The sequence below is a fragment of the Canis lupus genome, chromosome 22, assembly GCF_048164855.1.
Source record: "Canis lupus baileyi chromosome 22, mCanLup2.hap1, whole genome shotgun sequence".
NCBI lineage: Eukaryota > Metazoa > Chordata > Mammalia > Carnivora > Canidae > Canis > Canis lupus.
In genome coordinates this window covers 50,994,663-51,014,402 of record NC_132859.1, presented here as the reverse complement: position 1 = coordinate 51,014,402, position 19,740 = coordinate 50,994,663, and the positions used below count along the sequence as shown (strand labels likewise).

Below are 19,740 nucleotides of genomic sequence, written 5' to 3'. Positions count from 1 at the left end.
TGGACTGGCAACTCACTCTCAGATCTTTCAGGAAAGTGTTCTGTCCTTCCTTTTTTTAAGTTTGACACTATTTCGAAATAATGAAAAAAGGAGGGCGGTGTTAGCATCATGCAGGTGTCAATACCTGACCTGTTTGTTGAGTTCTTCTACTTCAGAGCAGGTCTTTTCCTTGTCTCTCCTTAAAACCTCGATTTCCTTCCTGTTGAAGAAGCAAAATTTACAGCATCACTGACCAGCCAGTTTCTTTTTCCCTATCATTGCCCTCATAACAGTAGTGGCTCGGGTTTGCAGCCACAGAACAGATTCTCACTCCTGCCCCTGGGAGCCCAGAGCCACCACTCTGTCACTGTTCTCCACCACTGCTGCTTCCTACCCTGTTGGGCACCCGACCCTGAGAACCAGAGGAACACACAGTAAGAACCTCCATGGCATTTCTCAGCTACACACAGCAGTATCTCTCTAGCAAAACGTGATGATTTACACCGAGCAGCATAAATAGGATACAGCAGCCTTGTCTGGGGCTACAGCTGGGGTCTCTTATAAAATGGGTCCTGCCAGCAAACTAAGGAAACAATGGTTTCTAGAGGGGAAAAAACCTTTTAGATTTCAGAACTGCTGTAACGTAATAGCAATCACTTGTTGACCACCTGCTCTGGATGTCATGTTTTAATCATCTTGAACTTCATAGCTGAAAAAAATAAAAAGGGTCAACCAACTGTTCTTGGCTAAGACTATGTTAGTGAGGGATCCCTGGGTGGCACAGCGGTTTAGAGCCTGCCTTTGGCCCAGGGCAAGATCCTGGAGACCCAGGATCGAATCCCACGTCGGGCTCCCAGTGCATGGAGCCTGCTTCTCCCTCTGCCTATGTCTCTGCCTCTCTCTCTCTCTCTCTCTGTGACTATCATAAATAAATAAAAATTTTTAAAAAATGACTATGGTAGTGAAAGCAGAAAGCCCCTCCCCTTCCACACACACAGTGTCTCCTGCCTCAGTGCTCAGGCTCCCACCCCTCTCCCCAGCCCCTTCCCCTAACCCACTGAAATCCATGGGCCAGAAACCAAGTGGAACCAATGATCAGGATATAAAGAAGCAGATTCCAGAAAGGCTCCAGAAGCATCCCTTACTGCTTCAGAAATACCACCCCATGGCATGATGTGGAGCAGCTCCGTAAGGGAAGAAAAGTGCTTATTCAGACTTGAGAGAGAAGTAGCCCAAGCTGGAGCAGCTCATTGTGGTGTTGATCTGCTGCAGAACATACATGCTCTATGTTATACTTAGGAGCCCTGGAAGGAAGGTGGCTGCCTACATCTGGAAGGGGGTCCAAGCTCTCCCCTGCCTGTCAGGGGTGGTGGGTCAGAGGTCAGCATGGCTCACCTCTTTGTGATTTTCTGGAACACAGGGTGGATTTGTCAACACTCCCTGCTTTCCACGGCAATACTTTTGAAGCTCACTGTACAAAGATCAAAAGGTGCTATAGACTGGGGAGTTCAGGTAGGAATCACTGAGCCGGGGTCCTTACCTCTGTGCATCCTTTGTCCTTTCTGCAGCTTCAAGCTCTTGCTGAATCTTTCGCAGCTCATTTTTCAGCCATGAGTTTTCCTCAGAAAGTCTATCCAACTCGATTCTGCATGAAAAATTGGAAAAAAGAAGTAACAGTGGGGACTCCAGGAGCCACTGTACTTGAGGTGGGTCCCTCAATAGGAAAGAGCAAGCATGAACAGTGACTACTGCCACCATATGCAGTTCATGTGAGTCTGGGCTTGCAGGTAAAGTCACGGTGGTCCTGCATTATCCTTGGGTAGCACAGGGCACACTGTTCCTTTTTCTTTATGCACTGCTAACATGCTATGGTTTGTACCTCCCAAGCCACAAGCTACAGAACATAAAGCTTTTTTAGCTTCTAAAACAGTCACACAATCAACAACTCATTCATGTAGTCAGCACCTCGGTTCTGTCTGCTATATGTTGACCTGTTACCACATCTTACAACCACTCACTCAAATAAGTGCTCGCTCGTGGTTGGTATCACACACAATTCTGGCTGTGGGTCCTCAGGTTACTGCAGAGGAGACTCATCTCCCCACCCCTTGCCCTTACCCCCCAGAGAACTCTAGCATAGAGCTAAGAACACAAGGCATCAGAAGACCAAAATACATTTTCCTCTTGAATGAGAGCCACCTGTGTCGTACACTCCAAGGTCAGCACTGAGGAGGAAAAAACTGGGGAGATGCCCCCATCAGTGTAGAGAGAGGCACCTGATGGGTGGTGGGTCCCTCAACAGGAAAGAGCAAGCATGAACAGTGACTACAGGTACCAAGTTGCCTGGAGCCACCTTTGCTTTCCAATAACTTAGCAAGCTCTCCACTTATCTACCACCACTGACATATAACTGATGAGCAATTTGCCAGTAAAGATCACCAATGAGGCAGCCTAAAACCCATGCCTGCTGAGAAATTTATTTTTTAGATTTTATTTATTTGAGAGAGTGAGCGAGCACGAGTGAGGGAGGGGCAGAGGGAGAGGGAGAAACACACTCTCCACTGAGCACAGAGCCTGACGCAGGGCTCAATCCCAGGACCCTGAAATCATGACCTGAGCTGAAGGCAGACGCTTAACCAAGCCACCCAGGTACCCCCAGAGAAATTTATTATTAATAGATGCTAGTCTGACTGACACTTATTCCCCCTCAAAGCACCCTATCTGGCATTAGCTTCTAATTTTTTCAATCTAAAAATACTCAAAGCCACACGATCTTGTTATGTCTATTTAACGTAATATGCTTGAAATACCAAGCATAAGTGTCTTCTTCATAGGAGCATAAATATAACTTCATTTTATCCCACAAGGAACCAAAGAGAATAATAAAGAGAAGTCATTGGAATTTTTAAAGCAGCAAAGATTTCGAGCAGAGGAGTGAAACAAATGAGGTGTTTGGAAACTGCCATTCTGGCTCCAGTAGAAAACAAACTGATTCAGTGCAGTTGTGTGTACTGGGGCAGAGGGAGGGGGTTCCCACTTCCAGCTTCCTGGACCTTAGATAAGCTGACAGGGGTCCCACCCCACCAAGCAACCAGAGCTGTATGAGGCTCATTATACAATGGGAGATTGTCCTCATAGAAGGTAATGGAAACCTCTAAGGGCCCCCTAACAAAACAAAAAACTAGAAGCTGAAGCCCCAGCTGTGAGCATTAAGCCACACAAAGATAGGGTTACCCCGAGGCCAATGCCTATGTCAGCACTGTCATCAGCAGCGTGGGAAAACCACACTGTGGACACCTACATAAAGCCAGTGCCCCAGGAAGAGGTTAAAGTGGTCCCAGATTAGTAGGCTCCCAATTTTAGGCAAATGCAGTATCCACCCTTTCTTCAGAAAGCATCCTCTACTACAACTCCTGAGATTCCCAGAGATTAACATCATGTAAACATGAGCTCACAACCAAAGATCACCACAACATACACAGAAAAAAACCACCTCTGAGGGGCAGCAGAAGCAAAACAGCAGAATTCGATCCCACGGGAACCTCAGATATTGGAATTATCAGACACAAACTAAGGATAAAATTGTAAAATGTTTATATAAATAAAGATGAAAATAAAAAATAAACAAGCAACAAGAAACTATCAAAAATAATCAGACCAAACGAGAAAACAGCATATTTGGAAATGAAAAGGGAAAAAAATAAAAAGGCAATGTCAAAATAAAACCTCACTGAATGGGTTAAATGACAGATTTAGACAGAGCTGAAGGAAGAATTACTGACCTGGAACACAGAGGTAGGAAAAAAAGTACCCAGAATGTGACAAGAGAGAAAACAAGATAAAAGATATGGAAAAGAAGAAATGGAGGAAGAGTGAAAAGATCAAATTTCATATCTAATTATAGAGTGAGAGAAAAAGCAACATCTTAAAAATAATGGCTGAGAATTTTTCATAAGACAAATTCAATGGGTACAATCTTTTTTTTTTTTTTTTTTAATTCCTGAGAACACACACAGAGAGAGGCAGAGACACAGGCAGAGGGAGAAGCAGGCTCCATGCAGGGAGCCCAACACGAGACTCGATCCTGGGTCTCCAGGATCACACCCTGGGCCAAAGGCGGTGCCAAACCGCTGAGCCACTGGGGCTGCCCTTTCTTTTTCTTTAAAGATTTTATTTATTTGTTCATGAGACACACACAGAGAGAGGCAGAGAAGCAGGAGAGGGAGAAGGAGAAGCAGGCTCCCTGCAGGGAGAGGAGCCTGATGCAGGACTTGATCCCAGGATCCAGGTGCCCCGGGTACGATGTTTTTCTAAGTAGGATGAGTAGAAAGAAAACCACACCTATGCCCTATGACCTGACAATTCCATTCTTAGGTACAGTAATGTACCTAAGATGTAAATGCTCCAAAAGACATGGATAAGAACTTTCTGAGCAGTATGATTTGTGATGACCCAAACTAAACACTACTCAAAGGCCCATCCACAAGTGAATGAGGAAACTGTGGCATATTCACACAACAGAACACTCCACAGCAATGAACCTTGAGTGATCCTGAATCACCCAGGTGGGCCCAATGTAACCACAGGGTCCTTAAATGGGGAAGAGGGAGGGAGGGAGGGGAGTGGGTGTCAGAGTGACGTGGTGTCAGGGGGACCTGATCAGTCCTCACTGGCTTTAAAGATGGAAGGGGGCCAGAAACAAGGAATGCAAGCAGCCCACAGAGGCTGGAGAAGGCAACAATAGCAATTCTCTTCTAGAGCCACTAAAAAGGAAGGCAACCCTGCCAACATTTTAATTTTAGTCCAGTCATAATCATTCCAGACTCTTTTTTTTTAAGATTTTTACTTATTTATTATGATAGTCACACAGTGAGAGAGAGAGAGAGAGAGAGAGGCAGAGACACAGGCAGAGGGAGAAGCGGGCTCCATGCAGGGGGCCTAATGTGGGACTCGATCCCGGGTCTCCAGGATCGCGCCCTGGGCCAAAGGCAGGCGCTAAACCGCTGTGCTACCCAGGGATCCCTCATTCCAGACTTCTAAAGTCCAAAACTGTAAAATCATAATTGTGCTGTTTTAAGTACTAGTGGTAGTTACAGCAGCAATAGGAAACTAATATACATACAGAGCAACAACTAGACAAAGTAGACTACCCAATGTCAATAGTGGAATCTTTTTTTAAGATTTATTTGAGAGACAGGGAGAGTATGTGTGGCAAGTGGAAGGAGAGATAGAGGGAGAGAGAACCCTCAGGCTCCCTGAGGAGCATGGAGCCAGACACGGTACTTGATCCCAGGACCCTGAGATCATGATCTGAGCCAAAACCAAGAGTCAGACACTTACCTGACTGAGCCACCCAGGCGCCCCAACAGTGGACTCTTGAAGATACTGAATATGTCCAAAGAGCAGAGAACCACTCTTTAATCTAGATTTCTGTTCCTAAGCACACTGTATCTTTTAAAACTGAAGGAAATTTTGAGACATTTTCAGATAAAAACTGAGGGAGTTTATTCCAAAGAGAGTTTCACTGAAGGAACTTCTAAAGACTACACGTCAGAAAGAAAGAAAATGGTCCTATAAAGAAGGCATGAGCTACAAGAAATAATCTAATGAAGGGGAAAATAAGACACCCACATTGAGGGTTATTCTGTGAAGCACCTGGTCTGGATTCTTCAAAAACAACGTCCAAATTCCTAGAAACACACAACCTAACAAAACTGGCTCATGAAGAAATAAAAAATCTGATCAGACCTGTGACTAGTATGGAGATTGAATGAGTTAAACAACTCCTAACAGAAAAAGCCCAGGAGCAGATGGCTTTCCTGGTAAATGCTACTAAACATTTTATTTTAATTTTTTTTAAAGATTGATTGATTTGAGAAAGAAAAAGAGAGAAAGCATATCCATGTGAGCCTGGTGGTGGAGGGGGTGTTGTGCAGAAGGAGAGGGAGAAACGGTCTTAAGCAGACTCCCCACTGAGCATGGAGCCCAACATGGGGCTTGATCCCACAACCCTGAGATCATGACCTGAGCTGAAACCTAGAGAGTTGGATGCTCAATCAACTGTGCCACCCAAATGAATCACCCAGGTGGGCCCTGAATCACCCAGGTGGGCCCTACCAAACATTTAAAGAGCAAATACCAACCCCTCTCAAACTCTTACAGGAAAACTATAGACAATATCCTTTACCAATATTGATGCTAAAATTCTTACAAAATACTAGCAATAATTATTATTCAGTAGGTACATAATTTCTGCTTGCAGTGATGAGAAAGTTTTAGAAGTAGAAAGTGGTGACGGTTACACGTTGTGCATGTTAAATGCCACTAAATTATGGGGTTAAAATGGTCAGTTTTACATTTTGTATACTTTGCCATGATAACAAGAAAAGTCTATCTATTGACAGAGAAACTAATTTAAAAAGACTGAAAACAGGGGCTCCTGGGTGGCTCAGCCAGTTAATCATCTGCCTTTGGCTCAGGTCATGATCCCAGGGCCCTGGAATGGAGCCCCGAGTCCTGCTCCCTGCTCTCTGGGGAATCTGCTTCTCCCTCTCCTTCTGCCCCTCCCACTTGTGCACCCCTTGCTCTGCTCTCCCTCTCAAATAAATAAAATCTTTTTTAAAAAATAAAAAATAAACAGACTGATACACTCAAAGGATATTAAATGCATAACATGATCCTTGATTAGATTCAGGGTGCATGAGTAATCTATAAAGAACATACTGAAACAACTGGGAAAATCTGGACGTGGAATGCAAATTAAAATAGCAGTGCATTCAAGTTAAATTTCCTATGTGTGATAATAATACTGTGAACATGCAGGAGAACGTCCTTGTTCTTAGAAAATAACATGCTGCAATATTTAGCAGTAAAGTGTCATAATGCCTGCAATTATCTCCAAGGATTCAGAAAAAATTTTAAAAGTGTGTGGATTTTTGTATAGAGCAAAATAGCAATAGGAGAGGTAACCTAAACGTGGATGAATGCGGCCATGTGGGTGTTCAGATCACTTGTGTTCTCTAAGCTAGTGACAGAGACTCTTTCACAATCCAAATCTGGTCGTGTCACTCTACACTTTGCTTATTCCTTGATAAAGACACAAATCTTCACCATGGCCTTTAGGATCCTGCAAGTCTGAGCTACAGCTAGTGTGGATCTGGAGAGCAGCTATGCTCACCACCATACCACCAATGCCGGCTCTGGTCCCATGTGCCACAAGGCCAATACACAAGGAATGGTGACCAAGGGTTCCCTGGCTGGTGCTGAGGACAGGCCTGCCCTTATAGAGCAGGAGCTGGGGGCCCAGCTTGGGGTGAGGGATGTCATTGGGCTCAGGAGATAGCTGCATATTGCTGAGCCCAGAAACTCCTTCTGGTGGCAGATCTTGTGTGAACCGGCCTCTCGAGGGATCGGAGGCGTTCCTCTCTCTTTGCACAATTCTTCCCCTGGAGACATAGCTCCTTGGTCTCCCCTCCTCTGGGGGCTCCTTCCTGAACTCTTTACCTATCACACTCTCCACAGGCTCCTCAAGTGTAACTCAATCCTGTCTTCCCCCTCTCTTGGTCAGTGACATTTCTGGGGAGTCCTGATTGTACCTCCCCCACAGGCTGAGAGCTGTAGGCATCTGTCCTATACCTGCTGAAACCCCTCGCTGTGCTGCCACAGAGAAGACGTCCCCACAGAGACTGTCAGGTGAGCGAAGACCCCGCTGAGACCACAGCGTCAACAGGCCGGGAGTCAGACTCAGGGTGCTGGGCTACTTCTGTGCCTAAGGCCCCTCTGTGTCTGGGGCCTGCCACAGACTCATGCACAGAACAGGTCCCCAACGGGGTGTCCAGAGACTGGCTAGGGAGCAGCCAGGATAGTGAGTGCAGGCTCTATGTCCATTTCGTGCTCCATATCCCTCTGGGCCCACTGTACCCTCTGGACGTCATGGATGTCAGGCCACCACAAACAAGGTGCTGTGTGGTTCAGGGACACTAAAGAGGAGGCAGGAACTTCAAGTGATGTCTATATGGTGATAAACAGCCCCTTCAGGACAGGCAGCTCTGGGGGGTGAGGAGGTCTGGGGCTGAGGGGCTTCTAGCTATGCCAACGTTTTTTCTTAAGCTGGGTGATGCCTTGACATGTATTCCTTTTGATTTAACATCAATCCCATACAATCCTTTTCTCAGTGAAGCTACCCGCCCATGATCACCCAGATAGCAGGAGCTGGTGCCTGAGCTGGAATGTAGGTCTTACCACACACCTGTGATCACTCTCCAGGACAGAACTGTGTCTGCTGGGAGCCAGCATCACCTACTTGACAAGTGACACAATACCTCACAGAACTTCCATCTCCACAGGAAGTGGGCCCCACACAGATGTGCTGGGTCGGGGTTCGTGGGAACAAACGACCCTGCAGAGAGCACTGACCATATCCCCTGGTGTGTAAGTACCCATAACATCTCCCAGGGCAGCCTTCCATTTCCTGAGGAGGCAGAAACACACCTAAGGCCATGTGCTACAGCATCTGGAAAGGGCTAGTTTCTAGAATTCCGGGATTCTGAGAAAGAACATGTGCCAGCCAAAGTCCCCAGGGGATCCTGGGAAGGAAGAGGGCCTGGATGCACTCTCTGTACTTGGTCTACAGAATAACAACTCCAGGCCACCTCCTTACCCTGTGGCTTCCCCTGAAGACATCAACTGCAGGGGACCTGGAACCACACTAGGCACTCACACCCCACCCCGAGCCCCCAGGAGGTGCCTGGGCTGGGTAGCCTCCTCTGTTACTCGGCTCAGAAAAGGGCAGTACCTACCTAGCCCATGTGCTGGGGGGGCAAAGTAGTGGGACCTGCTGCAAATCAGCAGGAAGAAGTCCCAGGAGACCCAGAACTGAAGAGGGCTCCAAGCACAGTCTGTGTTCTTGTGAGACCAGCACAAACTTCCTAAGGGTGAGACCCGGGGACACCAGGGCCAGCTGAGCTGCCCAGCATGGCCCAGCTCTGCCCTCACCCACTCACTGGGCACCTGGTGACCTGTGGGATGCCCGGGTTCAGGGCCAGGCTGATGAGCCTGGCACAGGCATGAGGGTTACATAACCCTCATCAGCAGCTGTGACGAGGCCCATGCAGGAGAGCCAGAGGTGATAGATTAGAGGGTGCAGCCTGGCATTCTAAGAATGGGTAGAAACCAAACCTGTTGTTCTCTCTTGACTCTGCTTCTTTCTCAAGAGTCCAAACGACATCTTCCAGCTGCAGAAGTTTGGTTTTCATGTGGTCCTTCTCTCTCTGCAGGCCCGAGTCGGCCTCTTCCTCCTGCAGGGCCTCACGCTGGTCCTGCCCGGCTGCCTGGGGGCCAGTGAGGTGGGTTTGGGAGATCAAGGTGCCCACCGTGGCCTTGCCCCTGTGGTCCTGTAGCCCCTGCTCCAGGACTCTCTCCCCACATTGGGCCTCCCCTTGGCTCCCTGCAGGGGCCAGCCCCCAACTCAGCTTCCCAGCTCTCTCAAAAATGGCTGGCCACCTCTCGGTCTCTCCTCTGCCCGATGTCGGGGACTGAGCTGGTGAGGCATTTCCCTCTGTCCCCCGGAGCAGCTCCCAGGTTTCAGTCTGGCTCCGACCAGCTGAGCCACCCACCGGAGGCACTAGCTCCTCCAGGACTACTCTCCTGTCCAGCTCACATGGGTGTACCTCGGCCCACCTGTCTGGGGGAGCAGAAGCCACCTCCTCAGCATTGAGCACACCATGACCATCCTCTCTGAGGCCAAGGCCCTCCAAGGGCCCTCTGTGGGCCAGGGCAGGGGTTAGGGCTGGGCTCTGCCTGCCATCCACATGGCCCTGGTGCTGGTCTGGTCCATCCCTGCACCCGGCTTGCCCGCGGCCTTGCCCATCACCAGGTCCCAGCCAGGCTGGTAGCTGCTCCCTCCTGCCTGCACAGAGGGGCATGGGCCCCACTGTACCCTCCTGCTCACAACCTGCCACCGCTGGCTGGTCCCTCAGGCAGGCCTGAAGCATGTCTGTTTCCCATACAAGGCTTCCCATTTGCTTCCTACAGGCGAGCTCCCGCTTTTCCTTCTCTAGGGTGGAGGACTTGCAAAGCCGCACCTGTTCCTTGCCCACTGGCTCCTGCAGCTTCAGTTTCTGACTTCCATAGCGCAGGAGGGTCTCCTTCCCCCTGCCCTCTCTCCGCTCCTTCTCCAGATCATGCTGTTCTGTCACTTCGTGGACTTGCAGCAGGGATGTCTGCAGCACCTCTTCCTTCTCCTGCTGAGGCTGTAGCACCAAGTCCTTATAGTTGGCAGCCTGCTGGGCTTCCGTCTGCAAGAGCTCGTAGTTCAGCACAGCTTTGGCCTCTTTCCTACAGAAACAGAGCACGTCACAGGCGCTGTGGGCGCAGCTCCAGGCTTCGTCCTCCCCTCCTTCCCCCCCACCCCTCCCCCCCGCATTGGGAAGGCCTCCTCATGGGCTCCTCTTGTCCTGACTGCAGACCTCCTTTCTACCTGGCCTGCTCTGTCCCCTTACCTCCCATGTGCCCCAGGGCCCCATCCGTGCCCTGGCACCCTCTGTAGAGGGTCTACTGGAGGATCTGCCCTCAGTGGGATTGGCTTCTACATACAGAAGTTGACGTGAAACCATTCACACAACTGCCAGGTCTAAGTTGATCATAACTAAGTAGGATAACAATGCAGGACTGCGTCACACAGGCACACATCCAGGGCTCAGTAAGCACGTGTGGCCAGTGGCTGCCGACAGGACAGAGAGGACACAGGATATGTCTCCATCACAAGGAGTACTAAGGACAGTGCTGGTCTAAAACTGTAGTGAGGTGTGTGAATCTCATTCATCGTTAAAGCCGCCCTTGAAAGTTTGGTAAGTTGCTGGGCCCTGGGCCTTCACAGCCCTGGGAGAAATGAGTCCCAGCCGAGCTGAGGGCACTAAAGTTGTGTTCTCTGCTCCTGGTTGGCACTGGCCTGAGGACAGGACACACGACCAGATGTGGCTTTAGCTCCAGCTGAGAAGGGACTGTGAACAGCGAGCAGATCCTCCACATGGATGGACGCTGGTGCAAGGGTCTACCCCACATTGGCCCATCTGCTGCCAGGGGTGTCTACAGGGACTTGGGTCGAGCCCCTTATCGCACAGCTCTGGGGTTTAGGAGAAAATAGCTTAGAGCTCAGAGGAAGCACATGACTTAACAATGACCATTTTTCTAGGTCTAGGAGAGTGATTATTCCCGTCAGCCCCCCGGCACCTGGGGCCCCTTCACTGGTGTCATCTGGGGCTTCGGGAGGTGGGAGCACCCACAGACTCAAAGGGCAGTCCAGTTCTTTCGCAGCACATCCTATATACCATAGGGCTACCCCCAATAATCGAGCCAAAGGGGAGCATGCACCCCACCTAGGCTGGAGGGCATGGCCTCCACATAAAGGATGCCCACATCCTACAATCAGGGGATGACTGAGGCCACACACACTTGGCTCCAACACTGAACCCCAGCAAGCCCTACACAACCCCTCTGCAAGGAGCACAGGTGCAGAGGGCCCCTGCACTGAGTCATCCACTCAGCCCGGGGCCAACACGTGCTGGCTGTGGACACCCCCTCCTGGGCTGGCTGGTCTGAGGCTCCCCACAGCACATGAAGGGGGGCCAACTGACCGGCACCATGGTCACTCACTCCACTAAGTTGGACCCACTCGACAAGGAATGGACACAGGTATTTCTCATGTAAGTCAGACGCCATTGAACACAGAATGCCATATTCCAGTTTTCCAAATAAACCTTTCCTCTCCTTTGCACATACATTTTGTTCTTTTCAAGAACCTCAATGAACCAAATTTGTCTTTCCCATCCCCATTTAAGGGCTTTAGACCTTTCATCCATCCATCTGCTCATGTGCCACAATACCACATCCTAAAAAATCAGAATAAGATATTAAATGAATACTGACTGCCCTTGGCCATCAGGCAAGCATGACGCAGAATTCAACAAGGAATTTTAACTCCTAGGGTCTAGTTAACACATTTTTAATACAAAGGAACAATCCTTACACAATGACCTGCTCTCTTTTTTTGGGGGGAGGATTTTATTTATTATTTAGAGAGAGAGTGAGAGAGCATGCATGGAGGGGTGGGGCAGAGGGAAAGGAAGACAGAGAAGCTGAAGCAGACTCTGCACTGAGCATGGAGCCCAAAACAGGGCTCAATCCCATGACCCCAAGACCATATCTGAGCAGAAACCAAGATCCAACACTTAACCAACTGAGCCACCCAGGCCCCTGACCTGTTCTTTCAATGCTCACCCACCTGCCCCAAGAACAAGTACCCCATGAGCAGGCACTGCTGAGCAGTTTGCCTGACACAATCTCAAATCTGAGTTCTTGGCAAGAAACCTCAGACGTGAGATCCTGACCTGACTTGCTGCAGCTCATTCCAGTGCCTCTGGCGCGGCTCCTGCTCCGGTGGGCCCTGCTCCGGGGCCAGCCGCCCAACCAGGCCAGACAGCGTGTGCACGCAGCATTGCCCCAACCCTGCCTGCTCTGGTAGTGGGCCACGGGTGTCCTGCTGAAGCTGGTCCTGCAGGCCTCGGATGAACTCCTGAGACTTCCCAAGCAGCACCTCCAGGTCGGCTCTCCGGCACTCCAGCACGCGGACCTCAAGCCTGAAAGCCTGTTGCAACTCCTCCCTCTCCTTTGCGAAGTCCCTTCTCATCGCCTCCATTTCCTTTTCATAGGAATTTACCTGAAAAAAGAAATGTGAGCACTGTCAATCAGGAGGTCCTGAAAATGACTTTACTGGACAACAGAACACAGAAATACCAGACTTCCAGGCACAACACCCAAAGAACAGCCCAGACCCAATGAAGTACATAGCCTGTGAAAGGGAAGAGCCACGCTAAGGACAGTGGAGCTTCTCTGGGTCCCCAGTGTGGCCTCAGGCTTCCATAACCTTCACATGGGTCCCAGGAGGCAGAACCAGCAGGTGGGGAATGGAGGCTGGGGTCACACTGGGCCCACACTGGGCCAGGTGCCTGGCCAGGCCACCTGCAGGGCAGAGGGTGGGGCAACTGAGAGAACTGGGGAGGGGAGTCTTTGTGAGACCAGAGGCTGGCTCTGGACATCCTCAAGCATCTCCCCCACACCACTCCGGGTACTGCTACTGCAGGAGTTTCCAGCTACTGCATCCCAGGAACTCAAGGCACAAGTACATGACAGGCAATCCCATCTTGCTGCTACTCTTACACCTGACAACAGATCCTGAAAACAAGTTGTGGCCATGTTGCTTAACAAAACCCCATCAGGATCTCCTAATGGAGCAGAAGACAAGTTCATCTAAGAAGACAGACTCAGCCAGGGCCTGGCCACGAGGCCATGGAGTACCTGACAAAGGGCAATCCTGGGGTCGTATCAGCTTAGAATGCAGCCAGGAGTTGATGATTCCCTGATGGCAGAGTGGGCAGGGAGCGCTGGCCTCAATGTGACCCTGGTGACACATGAGGACACATAACCCCATTTCTTCCCTTTATGGGTCATTCCTTATCTCCTGCCTCCTTCCAAAGAGGGTGTGAGGCAGAATGCTCATTTTATTTACATTTCTCCACAATCTTCTATCTCCCTGAGTGGGCTTCTTAAAAGGGGCACAGGATCTAGTGCACACGTGTGCATGTGGAAACAGGCACAGTGGAACGAAGCTTTCAAGCATGCAGCAGGGAGCTCCTCTGTGACCCGGTGGCCGCCCTCACTCCCCCTGACCTTGGTCTCCAGCTGGATCTGGAGGGCTTGGTAGTGCTCCTTCACCTGCTCCATCATGATCTCCGTTTCTAAATTTACTGGAATGGAATCACCAATGAATGAGATGCCTGCAAATAAGGAGAGGTTCCTGTTGCCGTCCAACCCAAGATGCCATGGGCCCGTTCCCAGCCCTCCCGTCTGACATTGGCCGGCACCGAGTATTTAATCTTCCTCCACCTCACCCCTGGCCCCCCACGGCCCCCCACGGCCCTTTGTGGAAGAGGAATGCATTGCTGGCAGAGAGCCGGCCCTTGGGGGTTCCCATGCACAATCTATTACGCTGAGCCCTCAAGGTTGGAGCTCTTTGGGAATCAGCACTCCCAGTCTTCGCCAGAACACAAATTACTCAGAGATACACCCCAGAGGCTCCCTGCAAGATGTCAGGCCCCCAGATTCCCTAAAAGAGGCCACATGCTCATGACCCCTGAATTCTGTTCCCCGACAACACCAGACACATAAACTGTGAAGACAGGGGAACAAGTGTGGTGCTTTATGACGAGGCACTACGGGCCTTAGTTCTTCAACCTTTTTATTTTAACTCTGCCCTTTTCCTGGAGGCTCTGTTACCTACTATTACATGATAATAACATGGGGTTTCAACAAATGAGTTAGGCATAAATAGAGAGCAAAAGTTCTGACAGCTCACGAGACAGAGGATGTGGGTGACCCCACTGACAATGTCAGGTGTCCTTGCAGCTCATTTTGCGAGGAGCTCGTGGAGACCCAAGTGCCTGAGCACCCCCAGAGCACCAGGTGTTCCCAGCACCATGCCCAGCGGTCAGCTTAGGATGCGAATTCAGACATAGCTCAGGTGTTCTCTATGTGGGTCTGGGGCTGGGCAAGTGAAGGGAGATGACACAGCCCTTAACAATTTGCTATGAAAAAAATCAACAGAGTGAGGGCCGTGTGGCCGAGAGAAGTCACGATAAGCACTTCAAGAAAGAAAGCAGCCCCTGCTGCCCTGTAACCTGGAGCTGCGGCCTGGTTCTGGCCGAGCAGACCCAGGTGAACGGGCGCCGGTGGGAGAGCTCCAGCTGGAGCACGGACGGCACGGCCGTCATCATCCACACAGCCCTTCTACCAAAACTCCCAGGCAGCAGACAGACCCCTCCTTCTGTGAAGTGACTGGTGGAACCTCTGTGGTCAGATGGGGGAATGGTGGGAGACAAAGGTGAAGGGCAAGGGCCCTGGAAAGGGAGATCAGTGATGACATAAAGCCCGGGGCACCTTCTGGTGCCACAGCCCAAGGTCTTCTGGACAACAGCCATCCCAGGTACAGGTCCCTAGCTCTGCTACTCCCTGGGCTAGGAGTCCGTAGTCTTGACAAGAGTCCCACCTCCTCCAGGGACAAAGGGAGGTTAACAATCATCTCCCTTTGGCCAGGCTATCCACCTCATCTGGGAATGTGATACCATCCAGTGTGCTGGCCCTACGCCAACACGTCCAACTGAGGACAGTCAGGACTGCCGCTGTCGGAAGTCATGAGACTCCACTAAAGATGCTGTGGGGGTCCCCTTAAGGGACTGAGCAAGTTGGACTCAGCACACAGAAAGCCTCACTTGGTTCCCATGTTGGCTCTCTTAGGTAAAAACTTTATTCTTTTTTAAAAAAAAGACTTTATTTTATTTTATCTGAGAGAGAGAGAGAGGGATGCCTGGGTGGGTCAGCGGTTGAGCGTCTGTCTTCGGCTCAGGGTGTGATCCCGGGGTCCTGGGATGGAATTCTGCATCGGGTTCCCTGCAGGGAGCCTGCTTCTTCCTCTGCTGGTGTCTCTGCCTCTCTCTCTCTGTGTCTCTCATGAATAAATAAAATCTTTTAAAAAAACAAGAGAGAGAGAGAGAGAGAACAGGGGAGGGGCAATGGGAGAGGGAGAGAAACTCAAGCAGACTCTGTGCTAAGGGCAGAGCCCAACGCAGGGCTCAATCTCATGATCCTGAGATCATGGCCTGAACCGAAATCAAGAGTCTTAATCGAGTGAGCCACCAAGGTGTCCCCCCCCTTTTTCCTGTTTTATTAAGTAAACAGGTTTAGGACAATATGGGAGCTCTAAGAGGCTGACTCTGCCATGATATATGGTCAGTAGAGGCGGTTAGGTGGCTGGGAGCCACACAGTCCCAGTGGCCCCCTGACAGGCCCCCCACCAGCAGTGAGCATGGAGCTGCATGGGGAGCCGCATGCAGCATGTGAACCTGCATAGTGCTCACCCTACACAACTGCCAGGAGAGGTGGCTACCAGCCAAACCCACCCTGTCCTGGAAGGACCATGGAAACCTGAAAGACAGCTGTGTCATCTGGACCCCACCCTCCAATTCTGGTCTCTAAAAGCAGCCAATAACACTTACACAGAGGGTATTGGGGCCTGCTGGAGTTTGTCCTGAACCTCAGAGGCTGAAGAACTGAGGAGCGTGAAGCCCCGGTCTTTCTCAAGTAATTCCTTCAGCGTCAGTTCTGTGCACAGTGGGGTGGAGTGGGCCCTCCAGGGTGCCCCGGCCCCTTTCACACTATGCAGGCAGTAAATACCAGCTTTGTCTGCAAGAGCCCACATGAGGCCTCTGTGAGCATCAGGAGTCCCTGACACATTTTAGACATTTGTCCTCCCTCTCTGACCTGTCACAGACCCAAGACCAGACCTGATGATCTGAGCGAGGCTGGGAGACCACCGCCCTGCTCACTCACAGCCCTCCCTTCCCTAGATGACTACATCTGACCCATGCTGAACGCTCACCCTAGGGAATCTCTGGATCCTCTCCTGCGACCCAAGACCCACTAGGACATGCCTCTCCTGAGGTCACTACAAGGTCATCCTAACCTTCCCATTCTACCCAAATGGCAGAACCTCACCCTCTTGTACCTCCCTTGGGGCTCTGGGTATTATCCCTGACTTGGGGTTACAGGCCATTCTCCCATGGGTGGTGGGCTGAAGGGCATGTGATCCTTTGGAAGCCTGACATGCCATGCCTAGGCCAGGGGGGAAGCTTGGGCTGTGAGGGCAGACAGACCCCCATGGCCACCGGCCTCTGGTCCCCCAGAGTGGGAGCGCACAATCTGTCACCTCCCAGGACTGGGCTCCTACCTGCTGGGCCGTGTCCAGGGAGCAGCTGTTCCTCTGGCTGTGCATGGGGCCGGCCATGCCAACTTGAGGGCAGCTGTGCCCGCAGGCCTTCCAGTGCAGCCAGCAGCTCGTCGTTGCGGTCCTGCAGGTCCTGCAGAGTAGAGCCAGACACCCCTGCAGCCACTGCGGCCACCTGAGGAGCCATGGGGAGCAGAGCAGTGGAGCCAACCCCCCAAGTGGGCAGCCAGGTGTCAGGTCCTGCCTTCCAGCATACCACACTCAACCTGCATTCTAGTTTCCTAATGACCCATGAACCAAACCAAAGCAATGCTCTTGACTTGCTAATGCCCTGTGCCACTTTCAACCACCCGATATACGGAAGGGGCGGTCTCTCTCTCTCTCTCTCTCTTTCTCCCCCCTCTCTCACACACACACACATGCACACAGAGTGGAGTAGAAACTGAGAAGAAACATAGAGAATACAGAGAACCATCAACATCTGAAACCCCAGGTGCTCTGTGTAAGAGCACAGTGGTGCTGTGCCGTGGGTGTGATGCAGCAAGTCTTGGGATGTGTCCCGGGATTCTGTCCTCTGCACAGGGTTTTTTCTACAGCTACTAAGCCCAGAGGGTACCAGGTGCTTTGGACCAAGGGCCACAGAGCAAAGATGAGGACATCAAACAGAGAGGACAGTGTCTGGGTGAGCACGCACACAGGGGGAAGTGGGGGGATTTGGGGAAGGGTCTCATCTGCAACCAGTGTACTTCTGTTCACACTTGAATGAAACATCCCCACAAGCACCCCCCATCACCTGATTTTTAAAGGGCTAGGAAGTGTAGAGTTTATAGCCATTTTCTCTGATGGTTTCACAGCTGTGTGTGTTGCCACGTCCACTCACAACTTTGCATCTATGTCCTCCTTCCCTGGAGCCCCACCAGGCCTATGGCTGCCCCGGCCTGCAGGATGGTACAAGTAACGCCACACCTTCCAACAGTGCAGCTCTCAGCCAGTTTCTCCTTGTGGGACATTCCCTCTCGGGGAAGCCCAAGCTAGCCAAGGCCACAGGGAGAGGACTCAGGGCCCAGCCCCTGGTACATCAAGGCTCCACAACCCTCTCTGGTGTTTGAATCCTATTTGAGTGTCCCCTCTGGGCAGCTCCCATTGAATAGACCTAATCTTCCCAAAACTGTTCCTGAAGGCCAGTGCCTGGGCTATGATGGCATCTCCCCCTGGAGAAGGTCCCTCTTGTTGGCAGCCTCACTGCACAGATCTTATAAACAGCATAGATTCACACAGGATCACTGCATCTCACTCAAAAACTCCTAGACAAATGTATAAGTTTGCCCATGGAGGGAGCAGTTCTATCTAGGGAGAATGGGCTGGGCCAGAATGTTAGAGCTTCGGGACAAGTCTGCAAAGCAGAGCATGCTCCTCCTAGTTCCTACACAGCCTGTGGTCACTGCTGCTCTAACCCTGGGGTGTCCAAGGAGACAGCACTCACCACACAGGCCACCGAGCATCTCAGGTGCAGTTACTGTGAACTGAGGTGTGCAGCAGCCTAAAGTCTACACTGATGCTAAAAGACTAGATTCCAAAAAAAGGCTATAAAATATCTCATTAAAAATTTGCTTATATTGATTATATATTGAAATGGTAACAATGTGGATATATTGAATTAAAATGTTATTAAAATTAATGTCACCGATTTTTTAAACGAATTTATTTATTTATTTATTTATTTATTTATTTATTTATTTATGAGAGACACAGGCAGAGGGAGAAGCAGGCTCCCTGCAGGGAGCCTGATGGGGGACTAGATCCCAGGACCCTGAGAGCACACCCTGAGCAGAAGTCAGACACGCTCAACTGCTGAGCCACCCAGGTGCACAATCACCTATTTCTTTTTACATTTTTTTAAAAAAAAGACTTTATTTATTCATGAGAGACAAAGAGAGATACGCAGAAACATAAGCAGAGGGAGAAGGAGGGGAGCCCCATGCAGGACTCAATTCCAGAACCCCAGGATCATGCCCTGAACCAAAAGGCATACAGTCAACTGCTGAGCCACCCAGGCGTCCCTCTTTTTACATTTCTTAATGTGCCTATGGGAAAACTTAAAATTACATGTGTACTTTGTATTGGGTATTTTGAAAATTTACACATATCCCACAAATTCAGCAATGCCAAAAAAGCAGGTTCTCTTAGGTGCGATCTATGTTGGGCAGACTTCTCTGCTCCCTGGACACATCAGGGAGCATGTCTAGTTCTAACTGATGAGGGTGACATGCACCATCCTGGACGAGCCATGGGTCCTCACTCTACACAAGGGGTGCCTGGTGGGGCTGGGGAGCCAGGTACTGTGTATTTTCACAGGGACTCATATTTCGTTGGGGTGCCTGTGGGTGCCAAGGAAAGGCAACCAGTCTGAGAGGAGAGTGGGATTTCACCAGCAGCACTGGGAAGCATCAGAGAGGAAGGTGATGCCAGTAGGCTGGCGGGGGCCACAAGCAAGGCCTGAGCGAGCACACACATAAAGGGGGATGAAGAACCACCTGGAGCTGGGCAATGGTGGGGACATCTGTTAGGGGTTAGGCTGCTTGGGCTGCTATAACCAAATACCACAGACAGGACTTATCATAACAGAAATTTAGTTCTTGTAGTTCTGGAGATTAGAAATGCACAATTAAGGTGCCAACAGACTGTGTCTGCTGAGGGCTTGCTGGTTCATGGACGGCAGTCTTTCCTGTGTCCTCACGTGATGGAACAGATGGGGGAGGTCTCTGGGGTACTTTATATAAAGTACTAATACCTTATGCTGGGCTCTACACTCATGACCTAATCATTTTCCAAAGGCACTGCCTCCTAACACTATCACATTGTGGGAACAGACTTCAACATGTGAATTTAGAGACATACAAAAGCATTCCATCTGTAATTGTGGAAAT

At 50.5% G+C, this 19,740-nt stretch overlaps 1 protein-coding gene across 7 annotated transcripts in view; it reads right to left on the bottom strand.

Annotated features, from left to right (window-relative positions):
• The window catches only part of NINL (ninein like), a 138,094-nt gene that overhangs the window by 19,733 nt on the left and 98,621 nt on the right, over positions 1 to 19,740 (bottom strand). For 5 of the 7 annotated variants that reach the window (XM_072793586.1, XM_072793591.1, XM_072793592.1 and 2 more), the window contains 7 exons: positions 16,817 to 16,946; positions 13,705 to 13,811; positions 12,366 to 12,694; positions 10,062 to 10,314; positions 9,157 to 9,308; positions 1,520 to 1,624; positions 130 to 199 (listed from right to left, as the gene is read on the bottom strand). In XM_072793586.1, the coding sequence (XP_072649687.1) occupies positions 130 to 199; positions 1,520 to 1,624; positions 9,157 to 9,308; positions 10,062 to 10,314; positions 12,366 to 12,694; positions 13,705 to 13,811; positions 16,817 to 16,946 (1,146 nt within the window). Of the gene's footprint in view, positions 1 to 124; positions 200 to 1,519; positions 1,625 to 9,156; positions 9,309 to 10,061; positions 10,315 to 12,365; positions 12,695 to 13,704; positions 13,812 to 16,816; positions 16,947 to 19,740 lie in introns of all 7 variants that reach the window. The other 2 variants (XR_012015245.1, XM_072793590.1) reach the window with 2 other exon arrangements.